General features: G+C 37.3%; 1 protein-coding gene across 1 annotated transcript in view; it reads left to right on the top strand.

Annotated features, from left to right (window-relative positions):
- SV2C (synaptic vesicle glycoprotein 2C) overlaps positions 1–25,615 on the top strand; it is a 115,243-nt gene that overhangs the window by 48,933 nt on the left and 40,695 nt on the right. Inside the window, exons 3-4 of the mRNA XM_027634937.1 lie at positions 2,971–3,151; positions 14,320–14,471. Coding sequence (XP_027490738.1) covers positions 2,971–3,151; positions 14,320–14,471 — 333 coding nt within the window. The remainder of the gene's footprint in view (positions 1–2,970; positions 3,152–14,319; positions 14,472–25,615) is intronic.

The following is a 25,615-nucleotide window of genomic DNA, read 5'->3' as shown; positions in this document are numbered from 1 at the left end:
TTGTTATTCTGACTTATAATCTCTCTTTTTGGTTGAGTTCATTTTCCCCTGCTGATTTACCTTTAAACCAGCGCAATATAAAGAAATATTTCATTGGCTTTCTCTGTTTCTTATATTAGAGTGATGATTAGAAAAGCCCAATGATATTTATATATGAAAGAATATAAGGAATTTCACTTAAAGAGTAAAAATCAACCATTTTCTTTGCTTTTTTGAAATTGGTCTACTGGCAATGCAGCTGTTTAACTATATTTTTTTAATGTTCTTTGAACTGCTGTTGACAACAGGATCTTGTGGGATGGAGTTTGCAAACTGCTAATAAGCAGTGATCCACCTGCAGCATGGTACAGTAACCTTGACCTCAGGAGAGATCTTAAAGCAGTTGAGTGAATATGCTACCTGAGTCATCAGTCTTTTTCTTTTTAGGACTAGTAAAGCATGAGCTGTGTGCATTCTCATGAAAATCTCAACCAGTGAAATAAAAATTTCTGATCAGAATCAAGGAGCTACTTGATAAATGTCTACTCCTAAATGCCTCTAAAACAAAAAAAATTACTGTAATATCTGTGTTCTTCCTGGGCTAAAAGAAAAGTAAACAGACATATCTTAGTAATTCTGCAGATTTTGGATTTACCCACATTCACGTCAGCATTCTTTGGTGAAAGCCTGAGAACCCAGCAACACCCAGAAAATGTCCATTGACAAAAGTTATTTTGAAAAGAGACTTAGCTGTTGTTCTTAAGGAGTTTGCTGCTTTTGCAATTCTCTTGTGATGAGCAGCAATGGATCTGTTATCCTGTGCTGAGGTTAGATGGAGCTTTGTACAATCTGGTCCAGTGGAAGGTGTCTGTACCCATGGGAGAGGAACTGAGACTGGATGATCTTTGAGAAGCCTTTTAACCTAAGCAATTCTATGATTCTATGATCTTGCTAATATACATTTAACATGTGTGTTTTATCAAATAGTTTTAAATTATGTCTCATAAGGAAGGAGCAGTGAAAACTACTTGTACAAAACACAAGGGGAAACAGTGACAATTTGGGGTACATGAGGCTCCACAGATGCCAGCACTTCAGATGTTATCATCTGGAATTCCAAGCATGGAAATACTGATGATTGACCTCTACATTAATAAGTCTTTAACCAAGTCCAGGTATTTAAATGTTTTATTTCAGCTTCCTTTCCCATCCAATCACCTTCTTCAGGGCAGAGCTGATTTTTTGGAAGGCCAGAATTTTAGACAACAGCAATTACAGTTCAGCAGAGATGCTGGAGAATTTGTCCATTCTTGAGACTTATCAAAAAGAGACACAAAGCAAGGATTGCTAATATTTTAAGTGCTTCCAGCACCTTTATAGTTAATGTCTGCTCTCTAGTAGATGTATAAGATGGTAGCAATATGCTAGGTGTATAAAACCCAATCTGGGAACTTCAGTAAGAAAATAGATGAAAAAAGAATTACATATATAAAACAAATCTGATGGTGCTATCGAAAATTTGGCAATTGTTTTTTCCTTCTGACAGCCTGCTCAATGTGTTGTGTATCTTTGTCAAGTGTTCCACTGGGAGTTTGTCCTTGAGAAGGAAATAATGTTTCATTCATGGCTAGGCTTCGCGAACGAAGATTTGGGAAGGCACTATCCACATTTGCTACAGGCACGCTGGTGGCTTATGAGGCCAATACGTGACAGACATATCCGATTGCAAAAGGCACAACAGAAAGACTCCTTAGATGGTGTATTCTGCAAGGCATGGTTCTTTCTGTGTTGCCTTTTTTCCTCGAGAGTGATCCTGCGTGTGTTCTCAAAGGAGACAGCTGCGTTATAGATGGTGTGTCTCCAGGCCTCCCAATTTGAGGCCAGAGTAGACCAGTTATGGTGATCAATATGGCCAAGGCTGAGATGTTGTTTCAGGGAGTCCTTGTATCTTTTCTTCGGGGCTCCTCTCATGCAGCAGCCGGTGGCAAGTTCACCATAAAGCAAGATCTTAGGGAGGTGGTGGTCCTTCATCCTAGAGACGTGCCCGGCACATCGCAGCTGTGTTCTCAGTAACATGGCCTCAATACTTGTGACAGCAGCTTGCTCTAGTACAGATGTATTGGTCACATAATCTGACCAACGGATGTTAAGGATTGTACGGAGGCAGCATTGATGGAAGCGTTATAGGAGACAATATGCTATAATGTGAATGGTCAAAATGTTAAATATTTCAACTTATCTTCCTGTGAGAAAGTACTTCATATGGTTAAAAAAAAATCTCAGAATTATTTTTACATATGTCATTTTAATATATATAGCTAAACTGTAATGTACTTGTTCAAATTTCTTTGGGGGGAAAACACAACAGAAAAACCCAAAATAATGAATCAAGAACATTAGAGTGCTTTTGCTTATAAAGGACATTGCCATTTAAATAAAGTAATACCCTGAAGAAGGAGTGAGAAAAAGACTATCAAGCTGGATGTTTTCAGTTCCATAGATCTCAAGTGGAAAGTGTGTGTTTCATAATCAGCTTTCTTTAGATTTAGACATATTACTCCTAATGATTAATCTCCTATAAGACTGCTTATTTTCTGGAAGTGTTCAGGAAAATTATTTTGGTAGGGGAAGCTATAATTTTTTGCAATATTTAACATAAATGCAGTTTATTACTGAGTAAATAGTGGCACTTTTTCCTTCTATTCAGACTTATTTGCATACATTTTTATTGTTTTAGGTAGAGGCACCTGGTTTAATATTTATATTGAACATCAGTGTGTCTGGTAACAAATGACAAAGACATGGTAGGAAATCTGTTCTCCCTACATACATTTGCAAAGCTATGCATATAATTTCTATGCAGTGAGAAAGGATAAAATAATTTGTATACTATTTTTTTCATAAATATAGAAGATTAACTGGTTTTGGTGTCATCAATTGTGGTCAAGTTATGATGCTCACAAAACAATATCTTTTTTTTGTGTATTACAGGTAGCATAGTGTACCTCGGGATGATGGTGGGGGCATTCTTCTGGGGAGGCTTGGCAGACAAGGTGGGAAGGAGACAGTCACTGCTGATATGTATGTCTGTCAATGGATTCTTTGCCTTCCTTTCATCATTTGTCCAGGGCTATGGCTTCTTCCTCTTCTGTCGCTTGTTTTCTGGATTTGGGTAAGCTACTCTGGTTTTGTTCATTTCCACAATTCCAAGTGTTAATAAAACTTTCCCGTTTGCAAAAATACATTTAATGTATAAATACAGTCTGTATCAGGGGTGAGAGAATTAAACAACTACTGTGTTGCTACTACACTGCTAAATCACAACTGGAAGGGGAAGAATAATGATTTTAGGGGAAAGACACAGACTGAAAACTGTGAGATTAGGTTTGTTCTTTTTTTGCAAAGGATTTGCTTTGTAAACTTGATCAACTTGCTTAATTCTTTTATGCCTCAGCTTCTCTACATACAGTATCTTTTTCAGTAAGCAAAATAATACCCTTCCCACAGGTGTACTCTAAGATTTTAGTAATATTCATGAGGTTTCTAATGTGTTTGTGTGCATAATATTTTCTGTAATGCCACTGCAGTCAAGAATATAAAATTTAAAATGGAGTTCTGGACTGTGTCAGATATTATTGTTCTCTTCAGAAGAATGGTGTTTGTGGCCCTGAGTTTTCTTTACTTTTCATTTAAATAACTTCTCAGTTGTTGTTTTAGATACATCTAATGGTTAAGTTTATAATTTTAAACTTCCATGAACAGACAATGAGATACACAAGTAAATTACTGTGAGAAAGCTTCTACTTTTACTGCACCCCTGGATAATAGAGAGCTCTGTTCTTCAATGTGCTTAGTTTGGCACTTCTGGTAATGGCCTGATTCAGATCAAAACTCCTGATTACAACTCCAGTTCAGGCCACTATCACTAATCAGGATGCTGAACAGAGAGGAGCACAGTGGCTGAGTTGTTAAGTCATACACACAGACTCCACTGCTTGTATGGTTTGTTGGCTGTACAGTATGTAGCCATAGTGCAGCAACACTGTTGTGTGATGTTTGTTGTTTTAGAAATCCCTTGAACTGGTCTGAAGCAGGTTAGGGCTAGACACTAATACCAAAAAAAATTTACCATAGCACTAAGTAGTTTTAAACTGATGTATGAAGGGGAATGGAAGGGCAAGAGGAGAGAGGAAGATATGAGGAGTCCTCTAGCTAGAAGAATCTCCTTAGTCTGTCAGTAGCTTGCCAGATATGACTTTAAAAGACAAAGGGAAATGGCAATACTCTAATTATTGAAAAGAAAAAAAGCATAGAAAAACAAAATTAAAAAATCCTGTATCCTAGATCACCATAAATTCCAGGTGCTATGTTTTGTCATGCCATAGGGAAACACCATAGATCATGTTTTATGACACTTTCACTCTTCTATGATCCAGACAAAGTCCGGAAGCTTATTGTAATATCGCTCACCCTTCTTAATTCACTGGAGCAGTACCTTGTGCTACTAAGCTTTGCCTTTTGGCTGACAGTTTTGTGACACTGTTGCCTTTCACCTAGGTTGTCCCTACTGGGACATACAGCAAAACAGGTATTTACTATGCCTCATAATAAACTTACCTGCAGGGTCTCCTCCTTGCTTTTACAGTAATGATCAGTGTCTGTAGCTCTCCTTGTGATAGATGTACATCTTGAGTTGGGAATTGTGTTCTGTTGTGAACACAGCTTATGGTTAATGCTTTGAAGGAGCATGCCCTTCGTATCTGTATCCTGTATCTCTTTGTGTGTCCCCACTCTGTCCAAAGTCCTCCTATGCCATCTTTGAGAGCTACATGAACAGGTCATAGATAATTTATCACCATGTACTACATTTTAAATGTACCCTCCAAAACAAACTAAAACCAACCAACCAGCCACAACAACAAAGACAGGATGACCTGCAGAGTCATTCCTCATAGCAATTACTGCAGAGAAAGATACATGGCTGGCTCACATTCGCTGTGTTATTTGAAGATTGGATTTTTCCTCAGAATAATCTCCTTCAGCTGATATCAGAGTTGCAGGAGGTTTCTAGAAAAGAGAAAAATCCACTGGGTTTCTAGAAAAGAATCTGTTCCTCATTACCTCAAGATGAGAGAAGGCACATCTTAATGAGATGTTCCCCCTTTTCCAGTCAATGGGAACTTCACCAAACTGTCACAACTTCTCAAGTATGGTGGATAGTGGCTTAGAAACTTCATCTTCCAGTTCCCTCATGACCCACCGATGTTTCTCATCAGGTCCCATCAACTTGTACACCTTCAGGTTTCTTAGATGTTCCCTAGTCTGATCTTCTCCTACAGTGCAATGTTGTCATTCTCCCAGCCCCTGCCTTACCCTCTGCAACCAGTGTGGCCGGAGCACTCAGTGATGAAGACTGAGGCAAAAAAAGGGCCCGCATTTTTCCTAGTCTTCCTTTTCTTAACAACATGCCACTGTGCCTTTGTTAGCAAGAGAGGAGGCTTTGCTCTAGTAATTTTGTGTGAATCAAAGAGCCCAAATCTGAAATTGGAATAATTTTAAGCAAATAACTGAATTATATGTTTTAAAGGCAAAATAGTATTATTACTCAGATAGGAGAAGAGTTTTTTAAAGGGGCAGAGAGTTATCTGGACAATTTCATTAAATTAAAAATCAATAAACTATTAAGAACTATTCAAATTAAATAAAATCATTTAAGTATATAGAGTTTAAACTGGTCTGTTGGCTTCTAGATAATCTAAAAAAAAAAAAAGTTAAGAAACATGAAAAAATAAAACCGGTATCTGATAGAAGATTGTACTTATTTAAAAAATACTATGAAATATTCCCTTTGTAGTCAAAATGTGTTTACAGAAGTAAGCAGCCCAAGGAAAAAAAATATGCCTTCACATATTTTTTTAAAATTTTATTTTTTCATCTGAAAAAACCTAAAACTAGTAAAACTTTTGCAAGAAAACAAAAGATATTTTGAATGTAAACCAGTATAAATAATATTAAGATGTTGCTGTGTAAAGGACATTGATATGTATGAAAGTCGGAAAGATGAACTTAAGCTAGAGAAAAGAATAAAGAAATGTTAGAAAATCTTCAAGATCATTTCCTGTTACAGAAAATAATATTATAACTGTGATTCTTCCACTGATTAATACAAAATCAAAACTGAAAAGGAAATTGAATCCAAAAGCCTGATAAAGGTCTGGGAGGGTTTTAGACCTGGTTTCCTACAAGGTAAAAAGACCTAGATGAGAAACTGTGAGCTGTATTCATCATTAGCCATTGGAGGAAGGTGCAAAGATTTTTCATGAAAACATACCTTGTTATATCTGTTTAAAATTGTCAAAGAAAGGTTTCTCTGATACAGAACATGACTCACCACAACATTGCTGTTAACTTGACTGGAGCTGGAGTTGTTGTCTATTTAACACTGCTGGTGTGAAATATTCTTCTCAGCTATAGAGTTTTATCTAATTTCTATTACCAAAAGGTAATCTAAGCTCTTAGTTTATTAGTTGTGATACAGATAATTTTAGTTGCAGCCTTTTTAAGTACAACAACTCAATTTAGGATAAAGTGATTAAAAGTGCACCACGGTGCCCTTTGTCTTAGCCCCGCAAGTTTCATTTTGGTTGCTTTGAAATAGCCAGAGATGATACCATTTGGAAAAATGTATCGTGCTTATCCAGCCCAACTGTTACTTCTAAAAGTAATCAAAGTTTCCATGCAACAAAAAGCTAGCTGAAATAAATACCCTGAGATGAACCAGAGTTTAGAAATTTTTCAGAACAACCTCATATGTTTGCTCCTGGAAGAAACTTACTATTTTTCATGAACAAAGAAAAAAATGCTAAATAAGTATGTCCTAATTTTAAACCACATATTATTCCCAGAGTCCGTATAATAAATTTCTTTCAATTGTTGTATATCCTTTTCCGCTCCTGAAACCGCTCCCATCCTGATTCTTGCTCCTTCACACTACAGAGATTTCTTTCAATTTGCCAGAATTTCCAGACTGACCTTCAGATGGCTTTCTTCATCCTTACTCAGACAATACCTGTAAACCTTCCTGCAGTACTCCTTCCACATAACTGGAATCTACCTCAGAGTCCTTGTGTCACTGTAGTAGCACCAAAACCGTAATTCAGGTATTTTATCAAATTGTTCACACTTCTCTGGGGAATCAAAAGTTAGCAATAGTGGATGTAGTTTCTTGTAATTTACAATTTTGAGGTGATTGTCTGTGCAAGTCCACACACACTGCCCTTTACCACCAGTTTTGTATATTATATGTAATGGCAAGAAACTCTTAGAGGCTGTGACAAGGAAGGATGTGCAAAAAGTCCATATACATAACAACTGTAAAAATGTTCCAAGAGAGATATAGACAGTGTGGACACAGGACAAGATGGTTGGTCTACACAAGCAGTTGCCTTCAGGAACATCTAGACCAACAGCCTGCTTTTATAATTGTGTGTCATCAGTACTTTGTGTCATGTTGTATTTGTCTTTTACCTCTTCATACCCACTCGTTCCACTTCTTTTTCATGAAGCATCTTGTGTCCTCTCACCCTGAAAAGGTCATAATCTTGTGTCCTCTCACCCTGAAAAGGTCATAATCTTTCTGCCTCTAATTTCTCTCCAGCATTCAGCTGTCTCCCACTCAGGGCTGTCAGTGTTTTTACACTGCAAGCTAATGAATAGCTCTGCTGGTGATTGGCTTCAAAGCTAATAACCTATGCCAAAAGGGATATGTGCTTCTCAATGAAGCCAAGGAAGGAGCAATGAAGCCAAGGAAGGAGCTAGCAAGGTCTGAGCTTTCCAAATAGCTTAGATTCCACCCTTGCAGCTTCAGATGTGGCTAAAAGTTGACTAATCTAAACCTTGGATAGCCAGGTGAGAAGTGGTCTTCCCTTTGCTTTTAAGAGAACAGGACAGTGTTCTTATGAGAAAAGGAAGATCATACAAAAGGGAGAGAAAGGCTAGACAAGGGAAATATATAAATAATATAGAGAGACGACATGACAGAAAAAAATCAAAAAAAATGTAATAGAGTCATAGAATCATTTAGTTTGGAAAGGACCTTTAAAATCACTGAGGCCAACTATCAACCCAACACTGCCAAGTCTACCATTAAACCATGTTCCTAAGCCCCTCACCTACACATCTTTTAAATCCCTCCAGGGATGGAGACTTCACACTTCCCTGGCCAACTTGTTTCAATGTTTTGCAAATGTTTCCATGTACAGATTTTTCCTACTATACAATCAAAACCACCCTGGCAAAACTTAAAGCTGTTTCATCTATCCTACTGTTCTTGGAAAAGGAGACACTGATCACCACCTGCCCACAACTTCTGTTCAGGTGATTGTAGGGAGTAATAAGGTCCTGCCCTAAGCCTTCTTTTTTCCAGCCTAGACACCCCCAGCTCCTTCAGCCACTCCTCATGGTAATTGTGCTCCAGACGCTTTGCCAACTTCATTGCCTTCTCTGGACGCATTTCACTGGGTCAATGTCCATCTTGTAGTGAGAGGCCCAAAACCAGACACAGTACTTAAGGTGCAGTATCACCAGTGCTGAGTACAGGGGGACAATCACTATCCTGGTCCTGCTGGTCACACTGTTTCTGATACAAGCCCGGATGCCACTGGGTCTTCTTGGCCACCTGATCACACTGTGGCTTATGTTGAGCTGCTTTTGACCAGCACCTGTGGGGGTGTCCTTTTCTGCTGGGCAGCTTTCCAGCCACTCTTCCACCAGCCTGTGGTGCTGCCTGGGGTTGTTGTGACCCAAGGGCAGGACCCAGCACTTGGTCTTGTTGAACCTTATACTGTTGGTCTCAGCCCATCAACCCAGCCTGTCCTGATCCCTCTGCAGAACCTTCCTAGACTTCAGCATGTTCCCATTCTTGCCCAGTTTTGTGTCATCTGCAAACAGACTGAGTTGGCTGGGCCTGATGCCCTGGTTGTCCTATATATGCTGTGTGATGGCATTTAGGATGATCTGCTCCATGACCTTTCCCTGCACTGAGTTCAGGCCTGTAGTTTCCCAGATTCTCCTCCAGGCCCTTCTTTTAAATGGGTCTCATTTTTCACAACCTCCAGTTGACTGGGACCTCCCCAGTTAGTCAGAACTGACAACAAATGATGGAAAGTGGCTCGGTGAGCACTTTCACCTCCCTCAAGACCCTTGGATGGATCCTATCCAGCCCAATAAACTTGAGAATGTCTAAGTGGTGTAGTGGGTCGCTGACCATTTCCCCTTGGGTTATGGGGCCTTTGTTCTCTTCCTTCTCTTGGTCTTACAAATCAGGAGGCTGGCTACCCTGAAAACAACTGGCCTGACTATTTATTTCCCCTCATGTAATAAAGGCTGGACGTTCTCCTTGGCCTGTCTTTGTTGTTAATATATTTATAAAAACTTTTTTTTTGCCTTTTACACCAGTAGGTAAATTTGGTTCTAATTGAGCTTTGGCCTTTCTGATTTTCTCCCTGCATAAACTCATGACATTCTTGTAGTCCTCCTGAATGGCCTGCCTGTTTTTTCGAAGGTTATAAACTCTTGGGTTTTTTCTTGAGTACGACTCTCTCTGTTCAGCCAGGCTAGTCTTCTTTCCTGCTAGCTCAGTTTTCAGCACATGGGAACAGCTTGCTCCTGCACCATTAGGTTTTTTTTCTTTAAGAATGTCTAGTGTTCTTGGACTCATTTGCCCATCAAGACTGCCTCCCAAGTGACTCTCTCAACTAGTTCTCCTAAAGAGGTCAGTCTGCCCTCCAGAAGTCCAGGGTACCAGTTCTCCTTGACACCTCTCCTTACTTCTCTGAGAATCAAAAACTCTGTCATTTTCTGATCACTGTGCCCCAGACAGCCTTCAACCATCCTATCACACCACCCATGAGTCCTTCTCTGTTCACAAACAACAAGTCCAGTGGGGTGCCCTTCCTTGATGGCATCTTGGTCAGCTGTGTCAGGATATTGTCTTTCACACATTCCACCTATCTCCTGAACTGTTTCCTCATTGCTACGTTGCTTTTCCAGCACACATCTGGTAAGTTGAAGTCCCCTACAAGAACAACAGCTAGTGATTGTGAGACTTCTCGCAGCTGCTTACAGACTATTTCATCCACTTTTTCTTCCTGTTTGGCCTAGGTGGTCTATAACAGACACCAACCATGGTATCTGTTTTTTAAGTAAAAACTTGAAAAGATTAATGAAACAGAAGAAGAAAATCTGCAAAAGAATGCATTAATAAACAATGATTTTGTGATTACCAGTACTGGCAGATGTGGAAGTAATTTATCTGACATATCTAGCAAATCGTTTGCAATTATTCTTTGCAATATGCTTGAATTTGACATCATATTAGACTTGATTTTTCTTAATAGTGTGGGGTAAATTTAGGGAAAGAATTATTTACTCATCAGTTCAGCTTTTATCAGAACTGACAGTACGGTAGAGTTCAGTAAATAATCACATGAATCTTTTTTACAAGGACTCTCTTGCTATTAATAGCATACAGGCCCCTTATGTACCTGCAAGGCAACTTCTTTAGTATACATAGTCCAAGGAAACACTTGTATTTAAACATGGATAGAATGATCAGCAAACTTAGTCTATAGTGTACTGCAGTTTTCTTGGGTTTTATCCAGTAGTTCTCAAGAACTTGTCAGTCTGGCTGCTCACCCTCAGGTACTTTGCAAGTCTAATGGCGGTTCTGAAAGGAAAACAACAGAGATGTTTTTCAGTGAGACTTGTGGTAGGGGGGTATTGAACTGTTAATAGGAAGAGAGAAGAGTAGATACAATTGAATGGAAGGACAAGGGGTGATAGGTTGTTTCCAAATCTCTGAGTCTGTGTCTTGAGGTCTATCACTTTTTAACAAATTGAAAATAACAAGGTGACAAGTTGCAAATGCAATATCACACAGACACAATCTTTATTTTTAGTCTGGAAATTGTCCAGCTTTGAAAGAGAAGACAAGGTATTTCAGAAGAGCACCATCCTACCTTGTGCGCTTAGCATTCTGTACAGGTTTGGGGTTTTTTTCTAATTATCTCTATTCCTTGTATGCTTTTGCATGTCAAACCCCTTTGGCTAGTAAATCTGCAAATAAACAAAAGCTTCTATCTGAAGCCAGAGGTTCCTGAATGCCTCACAGAGGTGTTTTCATTACAGCTGTCACACTGTGCAGTTGCCAAAGTCTGTTGTTACAAATCATAGCTCTGAAGGTAGATTAGCAGACATTTATCATCTTTATTTGTGACAAAGAAAATGCAAATGTATCTTAACTGATTGTTTGTTTCACTGAATCCTACCATCCTAAGTTGCATCACTTAAATCTCCTTTTGGTTTCTCCTTCCCCATAATTTTACAGAACAAGCGTGAGCTGAGAGTGTACATAAATATATAATTATGCATTCTCTCTTACCCTGCCTACTTCTGATGGGGTTTATCATGTAAGATGAAAAATAAGTGGAAAATGTTGCAACTGACATTTGTAATTTTTTTGACTGATATTTATGCTATTCTCTCATATTGCTCACATATGGAGCAATATATGCAGGAGCAAAAGGTTCTTGCTCTTTATTAGGTGTTCTTCTTCTATATATTCTTACATAGTTACAGAGAAAGCGAGACTGAAGGCATGCATGCTGTTGTTCTAGGTGCAGAGACTGACCCTTATAGTGAGAGAGTTTATTTTATGATTTTGAGCCAACCTCGACAAAGTTTTGCCTCTTACTGCTATTGGGCTACAGAATCTGTTATTCTGGAAACACTTATCACTCATGATCATCAACCCTGAGGTTTAGACTAGTGGGTTTTTTTAATCTTTTTTAAAAATGTTCAGATACCACACAGTTTATCTGTGGAGGTGTAAAAAATGCACATATTTTTAATGCATTCTTAAATGAATGGCCCATACAGGGATTGAACATACAGCCTTGGTGTTATTAGCACCATGCTCTAACCAGCTGAGCTAATCTCAGGATTTAAGGTGCAAAGAAGGAAACAACATACTTTACTACACTACTGCTATGAAACAGAGACCTTCAACTCTAAATAGCAGCACTTGCCTGTGTGATGGAAGTACATCCTTTATTTCTTGTTTAAACAGTAGACAGATTGTTTTCACTGTTCAGTCAATATGAATGTAGTATCTGAACTTTAAGCTTTTCTTAGCCTCTTGATGTACTCACTGGAAATGCCAACTTAATCACATCAGTTAAAACAGAAAAATTGTGAGTTTTCAAAGCTGATTTTTTTTCTTGGTTATTTGCATATCCAAAATAACATTTTAGTTCGTTGGCTCCAAAATTTCTCTTACATGTCCAAAAGGTCTGCTTGGTAGAAATGTCATCGCATTAATTTGGTCAGTCCAGACAATGCTTCTGAAATCTTGGAGAACCCTTAGGATGTAGCATATATGTCAACCCCCCCTGGAACAGTCTTAACTGCTAAAGCAGCATCAACCTCCCATCCTTCATGGTACCATTGGTTCATGCTGAAAGGTAAGAGATACCTTTTTTGCTGCTTTTGATCAGGTTCTCTGTACATTTTATGTCATTGAGACAGGGTACGTTCTTTCCACTTGAAGCATCCACCCAATGGATTCCATACGCAACCTATTAAATTAGGTCTTCTTGAAACAGAGCACCTGTAACTACTCTTTAGCACTTTCCAGCTTTGGCAGGAAAGAGGAAGACTGTTTCTTGTTCTGCTAGTGAATTTTCAACATTAGAGAAGGAACTCTAATTAAGTGTACGAATAGTCTATTTGGGCATTATTGTGAAGTGCAAATCAAAACTGTGTCTGAGGCCTGGAGGGTAAGACATCATAGCTGTAATCCATTTATATTTTAGGAACTGAAGAACCCTGAATCCATAGTAGCACTGAGACAGCAGGTCTTCCCCCTCACAGAAAAATGATCTGTGATTTCACCCTTGACCATGTCCGTCTCACCATTCCTCACTCGGAATATCCAGGAGAAGCTCTTAGAACAATGTCTCTTGTTGCCTGTGACAGGGTGGTTTGCAAGGGAAGGCTTTCAGTATTTTCAGCCATGAGAAGAAACAGAATACAGCCCTTGTTAGCTACATATGTAGCAAGAATTCCTGGAAGGGTAAACCTGCATTATTGGCAGAGCCTGTAAGAGCTAGCAGGCTCAACTATGAGAAACATTCATCGAAAGACTAAATAAAAAGACTAAATACCAGCAGTATATTATAAGACGATAAGGCTTCAGGATGACCTAGTTGGACTTTTGTAGCGTGGCGGGTACTTTACATGGTAAAGAAGGATGTATGCTCTTCTGAGGTGGTGATCAAAGAGAGTTTATTTCAAATTTGGCGCTTCCTTTTATACCCTGATATCATGTGACCTTCTAACCAATAGGGTTATCTATTTAGACGCATGCTCCTTTGGGCTTCTCAGCCCCGGCAGTCCCCCGTGCCTTGGACACGTCACCTACAGACTTTCACTACCTGAAGGGAGACTACAAGAAAAATGGAGAGAGACTTTTTACAAGGGCATGTTTTTAAATGAACAGAGAGTAGGTTTAGGTTGCATATTAGGAAGAAGTTCTTTCCTGTGAGGGTGGTGAGGGGCTGGGACAGATTTCCCAGAGAATCTGTTGATACCCCATTCCTTGAAGTGTTGAAGATGAGGTTGAATGGGGCTCTGAACAACCTGACCTAGTTAAAGGTGTCTTCATTTTTGTCCACCTGACCTTCAGAGGGTGCTTATTTTACCATGTGAAAAAATGAATATTATATGAATGCATAGGCTTTTTGTAAAAAGTTAAGTAAAAAGCCAGCATGGGCTTAGCCAGACATTAAGTGCAACTGAATAGAAAATGCTTTTAAATATGTATGAAAAAAACATTGACGTTTAGTTACTTCCTGATTACCTAAATAATGGGAGGCAAGACTTAGAGAAATACCAATTACTCTTTGGGAAAATTATTATTATTTTACCATTAATAGCAGTGTATTTTGGAACCTGTCAGTAGGCTGCCGTGATTTTGTAATGGTGAAATTCAGGACTTTGTGATGGTTCCTGTCCCAGTGACTAACACACTGACAATTCCCTTGAAACACTGAATGCAACAAATAGTACGTAGAATTTTAAGGAAATATTTTACAAAATTTGTGTCCAAACTGATGAAAGTTTCCTCTAATGTTCCCCAACACATGGTGCAATTTTAGAAAAAACACTTGTGCCAGAGAAACTGTTTTTATTTGGCTTTTAGAGGACTGCAGCTATGGTCTTGTTCGAACTTCATCTAGCTGTTACTCTCTTGCTTAATCCATGATCTGTATCTGCTTTTAGGATTGGTGGAGCACTGCCGACAGTCTTCTCCTATTTTTCGGAAGTGCTTGCTCGGGAGAAACGAGGTGAACACCTGAGCTGGCTCTGTATGTTTTGGATGATTGGTGGTATTTACGCTTCTGCAATGGCTTGGGCAATAATTCCTCATTATGGTAAGAAAACAGCACCTTGTGATTTGTAGCTCTTCTAGTATGAAAGTAAAGCTCTTGAAATATATCTTAAAAGGGGGTATTCATGTCTGTTCTCAAAATACTTACCCCACTTTTGGTGAATATAGTGAGAATAGGTTGTACCCTAAATAAGAAGTAATTTATTAAAAGACCCAAAAATTAGCCAATATCCATGTTTAGTCAGATTCTTTAAATTACTGAAAACCTGAACACATGAAAATATAATTGGTTTTACTGCTGAATCTGGGGAAAATAGATCATGTGAAGACTTGCATCAGAGAAAATAAATTTTAAATTGCTGGATGTCAAATTGGTGCTTATTTTGATACAGAGATAAATTGTCAATTATACATTATTGAGAAGAAGAGTGAGAAATTTCTTAATGTTTGCAGTGCTGAAATCTGAAATTAGTCTGGAAAGAAAACTGTGCAGAATGTTTCTTAGTAGATCTTTTTAGTGGTGTAAAAAAAGATATACGAAACAGAGTGCACTTAAATGTGGTAAGGATGCATAAGGGCAATGGCTGAAGTTATACACACACACAATATAAGCTACATTGTGAAAGAGCTCTTTAATTGCCTTGACATGGTTAAACATAATATGGAGGTACAGATTCAGTTCTGAGTCTCTTGGGCTTGCCTTTCAGAAGAGTTAAGTGCTCACAGGTCTCCAGTGTTGCTGAGGCTGCTCAGGGGTTCTTAAAAATCAGCCTCTCAAGCACTTCTCCCTGGCAGTCCTCAAGTGAAGTAAAGCAGCACACTGAGTTAGCTGGCATCCAAAGCAACTTTCTTTAGCCAAGCAGTGAGGTTTATCACAGTTAGATTGTGAAACAGAGGACAACTTCATAAGGTTTGCCCAAAGTGATTTAAACATTTAGCAAGTGGTAATGTCCAGAAATAAATTACAATAATGTGGACTAATCAAATACTTAGACTGTTGCATTAAAATGAATTTTAGAGTCCAGTACACTCAACCTGAATCTGTATCTTCAACCTTGCCTTTTGACTTTGAATTGTTGGAATCAAAGAGAGGAATTTTTGCTGAGAAGGCACCATGCGGATTCTTCTTTTCCAATTAGTAAATTGCTCTGGTTGCCAAGTATGGTTTTGCTTTCCTATGGATTTTTATTCTCTTTATCTTTCAGTTGAAAATGCAAACATTATGACAGTCTGATTTACAGAGGTTGTTTAAATATAAAATTGTAGATTTTATAAATAACTCAATATCCTTTACTGAGGTACTTTTAAAACATCACATGGCAGTATATCTCAGTGAATAATACTATTCCTTCTACCAAAGCAGTGGTGCTAGAGAGAAAAATTTTCATCTTTCTTTAGCAGTGGAAGAATATCAACAACAAAAAACAATGCTGCACAGATTTTTTTTGTTGGTGTTGTTTTTTTCCTCATGCGAAAATATTTGTTAAATAACATAAGAGAAAAGCTAGCCATATAAGTCACTTTTGCAGTTTATTAAGGAAAGTTGTAATGGTCAAGAGGAGGGCAAAAAAAGCAAGCTATAGACAACAGAAACAATCTTTTCTCACAGTAAAAGAAGTTCATACATCATTTTGATGGCAAAATTGTTTATGGGTTCTGATGAAGTCTTAAAATTGTCTTTACTTACAAACCAGATTTATTTTTTTTTTATGTTGTAAAGTTTAAAACTAGTGTCTTAGTTCCTCGTGTAAATGCAAAACCATTCCAGTTCATGCAAAATGCGTTGTTGTCATGCTACTGTGCCGAGCTTGGACATTGCCACGTGCTTCCAGAGCAAACTCTGCTCCAGCATTTGGAGAGTGTGGTCACACATTCCTATATTCTCCTGGAAACAATCCATGACAGAGGAATACCCATGCAGATCTCTGCACCCTTTGTGCAACATGCATTTAGGAGGCTCTTATGGTGTTTTGTCTTTTACAACTTCTTCATGGTTTCTCTGGATTTATTTTGCCAGAATTAATCAAAGATAAAGATTTTTCTCCAAATCACTTCCAGTCCATCATTTACATTTTCACTGACCAGGAAGCAAAACATAATTATAAACAAAACATCTGCTTCTAAACCTCTTTTATATAGTGTGTAGGGATTTCTGAGCTCTCTGCTTCTCATTTGAGGAGTAAACCATGTTGATTTTTCTCAGATGGACTCAGAAGTTACTCAACAACAGTGAATGAAGTTGCATCTGTTGAAAAGAGGTAAACTATTGAGCATAGTGGAATTATTCTTAAATTCATAGAAAGACACCAGGTCAACACAGTAGAATAATTTCAAATATTCTTTTCTTCCCTCTTTTACAAATGTATACCTTTCATTTTTACTGCTTCTTATATAAACCACTTCAAAAAGTCCTAGATTCAAAAGTATACATTATCTAGCCAAGGCAGTCATGGAAGCTATGTATACAAGTTTACTAGTTGAACATTCAGCTGTATCTTTCAGTGAGAAAACAAATATTAGTTTCTCTGTATGTAATAGTTAACCTCTGTTGTTAAAGCAGAGCAGGAGCATGTGAAATATGAGGAGAGAAGAGGTTCTGAAACACAAAATAAAGTGTTTCTGATGCCTAACAGTTGTCTTGGCATCAGCATGTTGTTAAGTGAGGAATTAGCATGATATACTGCTGCAGCGACCACATATTGAAAAGGCTAATATTATCTGGAGGACAGGCGTCACTGTAGTAGGACTTCTGGATTTCTGTGTCTGTTGGCTGTTGTTTAAAAATTGAAAATGGATATAGACTTCTTCAGAGTCTCCTAAACCAGAGCTCAGGCCACAGAGAAGATATTAGAAGAAACATCTGCAGAGAAATACTTCTAATTGCAGCTAATTAACAAAGCCAGGTTAGGCTGCTACAAAGAAATTGTTTTATGCATGCTTATATCAGGCTGGATAGGAATAATAATAATAATTTTATAAATACTTTTACAAATGCAACTTTAAATTTAGCATTATGTTTCAAGGTACATTAGTTCAAATATCTACTTGGTCTTACAATAGTCTTTAAAATGTTTATTTTCCAAATAATGAAGAATCCTAAGACTCAGAAATTTCTGTTTCAAATCTAGACAGTGATATCTTAATTTTTTTATACCAGATTTATGTGTTAGTCTGAGAATAGAAAAAATAAAAAAGAACTATGAAAGTTGTTTTATCAGTTAAAAATAAACAAACAAACAAAAGTTGTGTACCATACCCATGTATTTTTGTAAAAATTAGTCTCAATTTTTATTGTGGCATATCTCCAAACTAATAATAGGAAGCTGGATAAGGATTTCAGTGTGTTATTAACTTCTTTTATTCTTAAATCTTATTCCTCAACAAGAAAGGGAGTACTTGTCCAAAAAGAAATTAAATTACAAGGCAGAGAACAGGATGGTGCAGGTGCCCAGGCTGCTACAGCGCAAGCTGCATGTGAATTCTGAAGCTTTTTCCACACTCTAACATGCCGCTTCTGGTGTGTACCAGAGGAGAGAGGAGATAGCCATGTCAAATTACTGTACTGAACGAGTCTCCAAAGTATGATCAGAAACAGAGACATAATTTCCATATATATGCACTGAATTCCAATTAAATTAGGCTGGATTATTCCCTAAAAGACTGCAAATTTAATAATACAGAATCAAGGAAATAGGAAAAATACTTCCTTCTAACACACTCAATGCAAAAAGCAGATATAAGTGTAAATATTTATTCAGACCAGTGTAATCACATTGCATAACAGATCTTCATCTAAAGTATTCATTTTTCATCACTTGAGTCTTTTTTTCCACTGAATTGAGGACCACTTACTTGTGTTCATAAGAGAGATATTTAACACCATTAAGGAAACAAATCTGGAGTAGAAAGAAGTGGAATAAGAAACTTAAGGGAAAAGCATTCCATTTCAGAAGTGAAGATTTCTTGCCTGGCTGCAGTGTGTCTTTCTAGGTGTAAGTAGGAATGTATTAATATGTTTTCTTTTCCAGTAGATTTTTCCATTACGTCAGCATACAACTGATGTTTTATTCTGTGTCTGAAAGAAGACTACTTACAAATTATATTTCTACTTCAATCATCAGAATTTTACTAAACTAAAGAAAGACACTTTTTTCTGAATTTTTTTTTCTTTTTGAAAGAATAACTTCTTTACAGTAATATAGAACTTAAAAATGCAGACATAGAGGTGTCCAAAATATGCATTAACAGTTGATTTGCAAAATGCTGTATTTAAAATATTAACAATAACTTCTATTTTTAAAATGTATCATTATGTCTCCCACTTTCCCCAACTTCTCCCATTCTTTTCCTGGTCTGCAAAATACCTTATTTCTACTTTTCTCTGAACATCTTTGCCTATTACTTTTCTCCAGTCAATATCATTAGATGAGTTTAAAGGACAGAAACTGGAGTTTAGTTTAAATAAGAGAGAAATTACGTTTTGTATACAGATGTATTATAGTACTAACATAAACTGCCAAATACATTTACAGAATCTCCATCACTATAGGTTGTTAAGGGCACATCAATTAATAGTCTGTCCTCAGTAGTTTAGAATCACATTAAATTCACCAGACCTACCGCTGGAGACCTGTTCTTAATTCTACTTTCCATAAGTAGTTAGGTCCTTCCGTAGGCACAGGAGTCCATAAATGGCTTCTATTTCTATCTAAGTGTAAATGTGATGAGAGTGGACCAATCTGTTTTTCTTTCTACTAGGAAGTGGCTTGCCGAGTTACCTGAAAAACATTTCTCAGGTTGTAGCAGAAGATTGAGGTGAAGCAGATCAGTTCACCTGAAGAAAATAACTTCACTGGCAATGAAAACAATCTTTTTTAATTAACTTTTTGGGTAGGTTGCTTGAGAATAGCTTTTGTAGTGTTTTACATGTCGTGTTTGCTCTGTTCTTGTGTCATCCACCTGGAGACAAAAAAGAAAAATATGTCTTCAAAACTACAGTAAAACCCCCTTCCATATGAAACTGTTGTGTGCTTTACTGTAGTAAAATAAGCAAGGAGGTAGGCAGAGCTGCGTGGAGCAACTATGCAAATGAGGAGATGGGAGCTACTGGCTCACTGTGCAACTCACAGCATGTACAGCACCAGGAGATGTTAATGGAGGAATTAATCTCTCAGCCTGATGCAGATTTAACTGAGAACATGATGGCCTAAAACTGTGGAGTAGTAATGAAGTCAGTAAACCTTTTAACTCCCTTATTCTGTCTTGGATTTTGTTGCGTTAGATGGTTTCTCAGTGGCACATGGCAGCAACAGAATCAGGGCAAAACATCCTATGCCAATGGTACCTATTATCAGTGTGTTTATAGGTGTAGGGCTTAGCAAGTACTAGTACTTGATGAGTAATAAAAGCAGAATATCTTAGGAGCCACCCATCTTCCAGCACTTCTGATGAGCAGAACTGGATCCTTTTGAGTGATGGGAGCTCTAAGTGTGAATTTACAGAGATTTCAGTCCACCCTGCTAGTCTCCTCCCATTATAAGCAAAGTGGAGTCAGAAGGTTGAACTATTGCGGTGATGATTATTCCAAGATGAATGCCCTGAAAAAATTGTTTCCCAGTACATAGACGCTAACGATATATGTTTCAGATAATATGAGGAAGAAATGGAGCTTTTTACATTTGTCAGGCTTTATTTTTGTAGAAATTAAAAGGTTGAGGAATTATTACTAGGATGAAGGACTAGAAGCCAGATGCTTTGCTAGCAGCCTGTATAGGCTACATTTTTTTCAACAGTAACCCATAAATTTGGATATCTCAAGGTCTAGTTCAGAATTGTACCTGGATGAGTATAGAAAATTCTTGACTACTCTGAAAAATTAGGGTCTTAACCTCATTATTATTTGTCTGTTAAAAAAAACCCCCAAAACCACTCTTTACTTCTTTGCTGAAGTTGCACAGATTGATACCTGGAAAGCTTCTCTGGACTTTGCTCAAATTTATAAGCTTCAAAGTGTCAAAGTTGATGGTAATGTTGTACATAACTGGCTGTTACTTTTACAGTAGTCACTGTATTTCAGGTATTTATTGTAGAGCTTCTAAATTTTCAGTTGTGCGTTAGAAGTGGGTCTGAGCATCACAGGAACAAGTTGATTTTATTTATGACTATTTCATCAGCTGCTCCCAGCATTTCCTCAGCAGTGAGGTGCCCAACATCCTATAAATGTCTTATGAACCATGGTTTAGTCTTAGGGAAAGGATGACCAAATTCTTCCTTCTACCTATCCTTCACTGTAGTCCCCAGAGGGGAATCTGACTCTCTCTGATGCCATGTATCCATCCAATCAAAAGACCAGGATGCAACCTATGTGATTTATAATTTAAAAAATCACACTTGCCTGGTTTCATATTGCTGCATCCCTGCAGTTACTGTGAATAAAACAACCAGTGAAAGAAACTATACTCAGTAGTCATATCTACAGAAGTGATTTACTGTTGTTCTTTGGATGTCAACTCCTGATTAATGTGAGTTAGAAACAGGAAAAACAGTTATGTTTGGTTTCTTTGTTCAAAGTTGAAGTGTGCTGAAATAGGATGCCATCAATGATTTAGGCATGCAAGAGGTGCATCACTGATGTCTTCTTTAATCTTGCAGAAAGCAAATGAGAGAAAAGTGTGATTAGCTGCAAAAGGAAAAGGCATAAACTGCTTATTGATGATAAGACAAAACTGTAATGAGCTGAAATTTCTGTCAAGGGGAGGTAGTACAGATAATGAGAAAAACTTTATGATGGTGCATTAGTTAAGCATCTGAATAAAACTGCTATGGAAGTCATGAACTCTGTCATTGAAATTCTTTAAGAACATATTTCAATAATATTGCAGAGGCCATTGTTGATTCTGATTTGGAACAAGTCGATACACTGGATGCCCCCTCAAAGTCCCCTCACCTCTCTTCTATTAAAGAGATATTGTTGCTTCAGAGTGTGTTGGGGTAGGCCAGAAAAGAGCAAATGAAGGAAAAAAATAAAAGACAAAAGAAGGAGAGAAATTAATAAATTAGAATTCAAAAATAAACAAAACAAACGAACAAAAGTAATCCCCAGCCAACGTTAGACATTCCCAGCACACGTAGGAAAACGCCTGTCTTATCAAACTATTCTATCTAGTAGCTCCAAAAGGAAGACAGAAGGCTTCTCAGCCAAACAACCCTTCACTCATAGAAACAGGAATTTACAAGTTGACCCTTCTTTTATTTTTAAAATTCTGGACTCTCAATTAAAAAAAAAAAAGAAACCCAAACCAAAACCCAAAACACAGAAACAAACAAACAAACAAACAAACGCCGAAGACATTGTTTTTCTTACTTTCCTCAAACATTTCTCTAAAAATATGCCTTTTCATGGTAGTTCAGAACAAATTCAAGCCAAAGCAAAAGCCGTTTGGGAAAAAGCTTCATTTTCTATTACATGGTAGTTTCTGTTCTTTGCAGAAGATAATCTGAATTTTATTAGTTGTCCAGAACAAAGAGAAACGCCAAAGAAGATGGCCTGAGGAAGAGCTCCACGTTTCTTTTCTCAGTTGTAAAAAGCCCATGAATGCATAAATCTGTAGAATTTGAAATCAATATTATGTCCTTCTTTTAGACTTGGAGGAAACATGCGATCCAAATTTTAAAACCAAGAGGAGATCTTCATATTTTCTTTCTTATACAATTGCCTTTGTGATACATTTTCTGTCTTCAGAATCAACCTTAACCACTGAAAAATACCATTTGAGATTTAAAGAAGTTGGAGCTTTGTTGAGGTTGAATCTGCATTTGCTATGAGACTGTCCTAGGCTGAATAAATGGAATAGATCAGACATAAAGGCATCTACTACATAATGCAACATCCGTTGATCTGTTTTGCATTCCTCTAAGAGACAAAATGATCCTCAATGTTCTGTGCTTCCACTCTGCAAATACTTAATGCACTTCCATTAATCTGGTATTCTGCAGATGAAGCTATATCTATATTTTTTAAATCTGAATTAATTGAAGTGTGTACAAGGTGGTTTTAAAGTTAACTTGAGTTATCAACTTCTATTCATGAATTGTTTTTCATTTGAAATGATCCTATGAAATTAGATTACACTGAATGTGTATTTAAAAAAAATCTTCATCTTTAGAAACAACAAGACTGATAGAACACAGCATAATTTAGAACAGCTGCTTATGCAAATCTAGCCAGGAAAGCAAAACAAATCACTTTATCAGTTTGCTATTTTCTGTGCCCTAATGCAGGGTTTGATATGGTCATTTCAATGTTTATATTTGCAAATGTTAGAAGCTTAAGTAGCTTTTAGCACATCTACTTAATGAGCACTAAAGATGCTCATTAGTGAGCTTCAAATATAACCTTTTCCTGAGCACTTCAGATTGAGGGTGAGAGAAAAAAATTGTTTGTTGAGAGGTTCAGTAAAAATCTAGCAAATTACTTTGTGAGCAAAGACATTATGAGGCCCAGTGTCCAAGGGTTCCTGTCAAACTCCTGGACCCTGTGATCCTGGCAAACTCCTTTCTCTCCTCTCTTCCCCCGTATTTCATACAAGGCACTATGACAGTACTTCAAGTATGTCCTTGGTTTTTCAAGATCCCTTTCTGCTATAGTCTCTACAGTTGCCCTTTCTTTTCCTCAGAACTGTGCTGTAAAAAACATTCAGATTCACACACTCTCACCATACTCATGGCTGCATTACAGCCCTGCTCTGGTGTCAGGGAAAAAGCCACACGTTTTGAATTAGTCAGACCAGAGCCAAAGTTGATGGATGGTGTGGCTATGTTGGGGTCCCATTCCCCAGGTTGGCTGCAGCATCCCTGAAGGACCACTGACATCTCCTGCCTTTTCCTCCATCTTCTGATGGGTTCTCTCTCCTCCACCTGGGCAGTATGTTTTACAACACTTTGGAGAATGTGAATTATCTTTGAGACTATTTTTTCCTGTGCTTTTTGATTGAAGTATGTTAATGGCTTTAAAGGATGCTGGTGGAGGAACTGACAATCAAGTGAATAGACTGTTTCTATAAACACCACTGTTCAATGCCATAAACATAATTTTCCACAGAAAACATCGTAGTAGTCAACCACTCTTATGACAATGAAAAAATGTCAGCTTCTCAGCCTTGATTTTAATGAAAATTCAGTTTCACACAATGAATTGGCTTTGAGTATACTTTAAGGAAAATTATACTCAAGTTAACGAACCTGCCTTAGAAGCCTGGCCAACAGAAATATCTGCAGCCTCAGGCATTAACCTTGCTTTTCACTTTCAGAAATAAATAGGATGCTAATCTAATAAGATTTCTTTGTTAAAATTTTTTGTGTTAGAATGACAAAAAAAATTTGGTTTTGTGATTAGTCTACAACAGATAAAAAATTCATGTGATTATTCATATACAAAAAAATATTAATTTTCTCTGGAACTTAATATAACAGTATAAATTTGTCAATCATACTTCCGTATTGTTTCTGTGACTTATAAAACTATCTGCTTTGAAGAAGTTAGTTATTGTCCTTTTAGAAACTGTTTCTTTTCACTTTAATAATATATTCTGTCTGTGGATTAGATATATAATTGGAACATAATTTGGATATCTCAAGGTCTAGTTCAGAATTGTACCCAGATGGGTATAGAAAATTCTTGACTACTCAGAAAAATAACCAATTTGCAGTGCAGTTGCCTTCAAAATAAAATTAAGAAAATCAATTGCGGAATGGCGTTAGATTTTTTTTCCCAGGGATTTTTTTCATACTTTTCCTCAAAGAAAATATTTTATGTTAGTTTTGAAAATCATTCCACCAAGGTGGAATTACTATTCAAATATCCCTGACTACCAGAGTATCTGAATACAGTATCTGACAACATTATTCTTTCTGCTTATAGTTATAGGGAGGAACCTCTACAAATATATGAAAAAACCCTTACAGTGTTGTGCACTTAGTATTTTCAAGACAGCTGTGTTTTTACACAGTACAAAGATAGCAGCAGAAAACAGTATGAAATCAGCAATGAAGAACATAAAGATTTCATTAGTGAGGACTCTGGCCTGGGCTTTCCCTTCCTGGTATCCTCAGCTTTGATGATGGTTTAGGTGAGGAGGTGCTGCTTTCTACTACTCTCTGTTCCTTCCTTGCTGTTTGAGTCAGTATTATCTTGTTTCTGTGACTGTCTGTCCATAGGCAAAATCCACCTCCCCCACAGCCTTTGGATATCTATGACAGACTATTACTGAGGATCATTAGTACTTGGTTTGTGAGTGCAAATAATATTTTGTTGGAAGTGTTTGACCAAAGTTTGAATTCAAGGCTTCTGAACCATGGTTCACAGTATGTACAGAAAAGCTGCACATATTCAGCTAACCAGGTTTGCTTAATTGACTGCTGTTAGATTAGAAGATAATTCTTAGAATGAATATTTGGTCTAATTGTTAGATCACATATAGTGCCTGTTCAGTCTGTCTCTCTTGCAGTGAAAGGATATTACTCCTTTTCGTTTAAAATTTTTAAAAAAAAGATAAAAAGAGGCAAATGAAATAGGAAAAAAGGAAACAAGACTTTAATCACAGCACTGAAATGCTCATTAAAAAAAGATTTTTCTTGAAACATCTTTCAAACAAATAAAATACAATAAAGTTAAATTTTGGTAGGATTTCTTGAATTGCAGAGATGTTCTTTTGTTACACTGGAGCAGCACACAAAAGGTAAAATGTGTATCACTGGTAAAAGACATGTCCTCTCTGTATTCTTCAAAAATTGTTTCAGCATTTCAATTAATGTTTTGTTCCTAAGTTAAGCTAGATAAGGAGGCCCCATTTTCTTTTCATAAGCAGCAGTGCCTGTTTCTGATTGTCTTTTTTGATTAATTGCTTCTCTTTTCTTCTTCTCCATGAGCCCATCCTTTAAATAGCCTTAGTGAGAATGCACATAAATCACGGGGAGTCCTGGCCCAGGACAAGAACGCATTTTCAATTAGTTTCCACAGCTAATGGCTGCTATTAGTGGTGTCTACAACAACTCGTCTCGTCAAACATAGCACAATTTGTGAACTCAGAGGTATGGTTAGGCTGTGGAGGCACCACACTAAATACATAGATATCATTGTATCTGTATTTTTTCGTATGGGTAGGACAACAATTTGAAGTGATTTTCTTG

This window comes from Corapipo altera, unplaced genomic scaffold, assembly GCF_003945725.1.
Source record: "Corapipo altera isolate COAL_440 unplaced genomic scaffold, ASM394572v1 61411, whole genome shotgun sequence".
Lineage (NCBI taxonomy): Eukaryota > Metazoa > Chordata > Aves > Passeriformes > Pipridae > Corapipo > Corapipo altera.
Note: the sequence above shows the minus strand (reverse complement) of the source record. Positions and strands in the feature narration are given on the sequence as shown.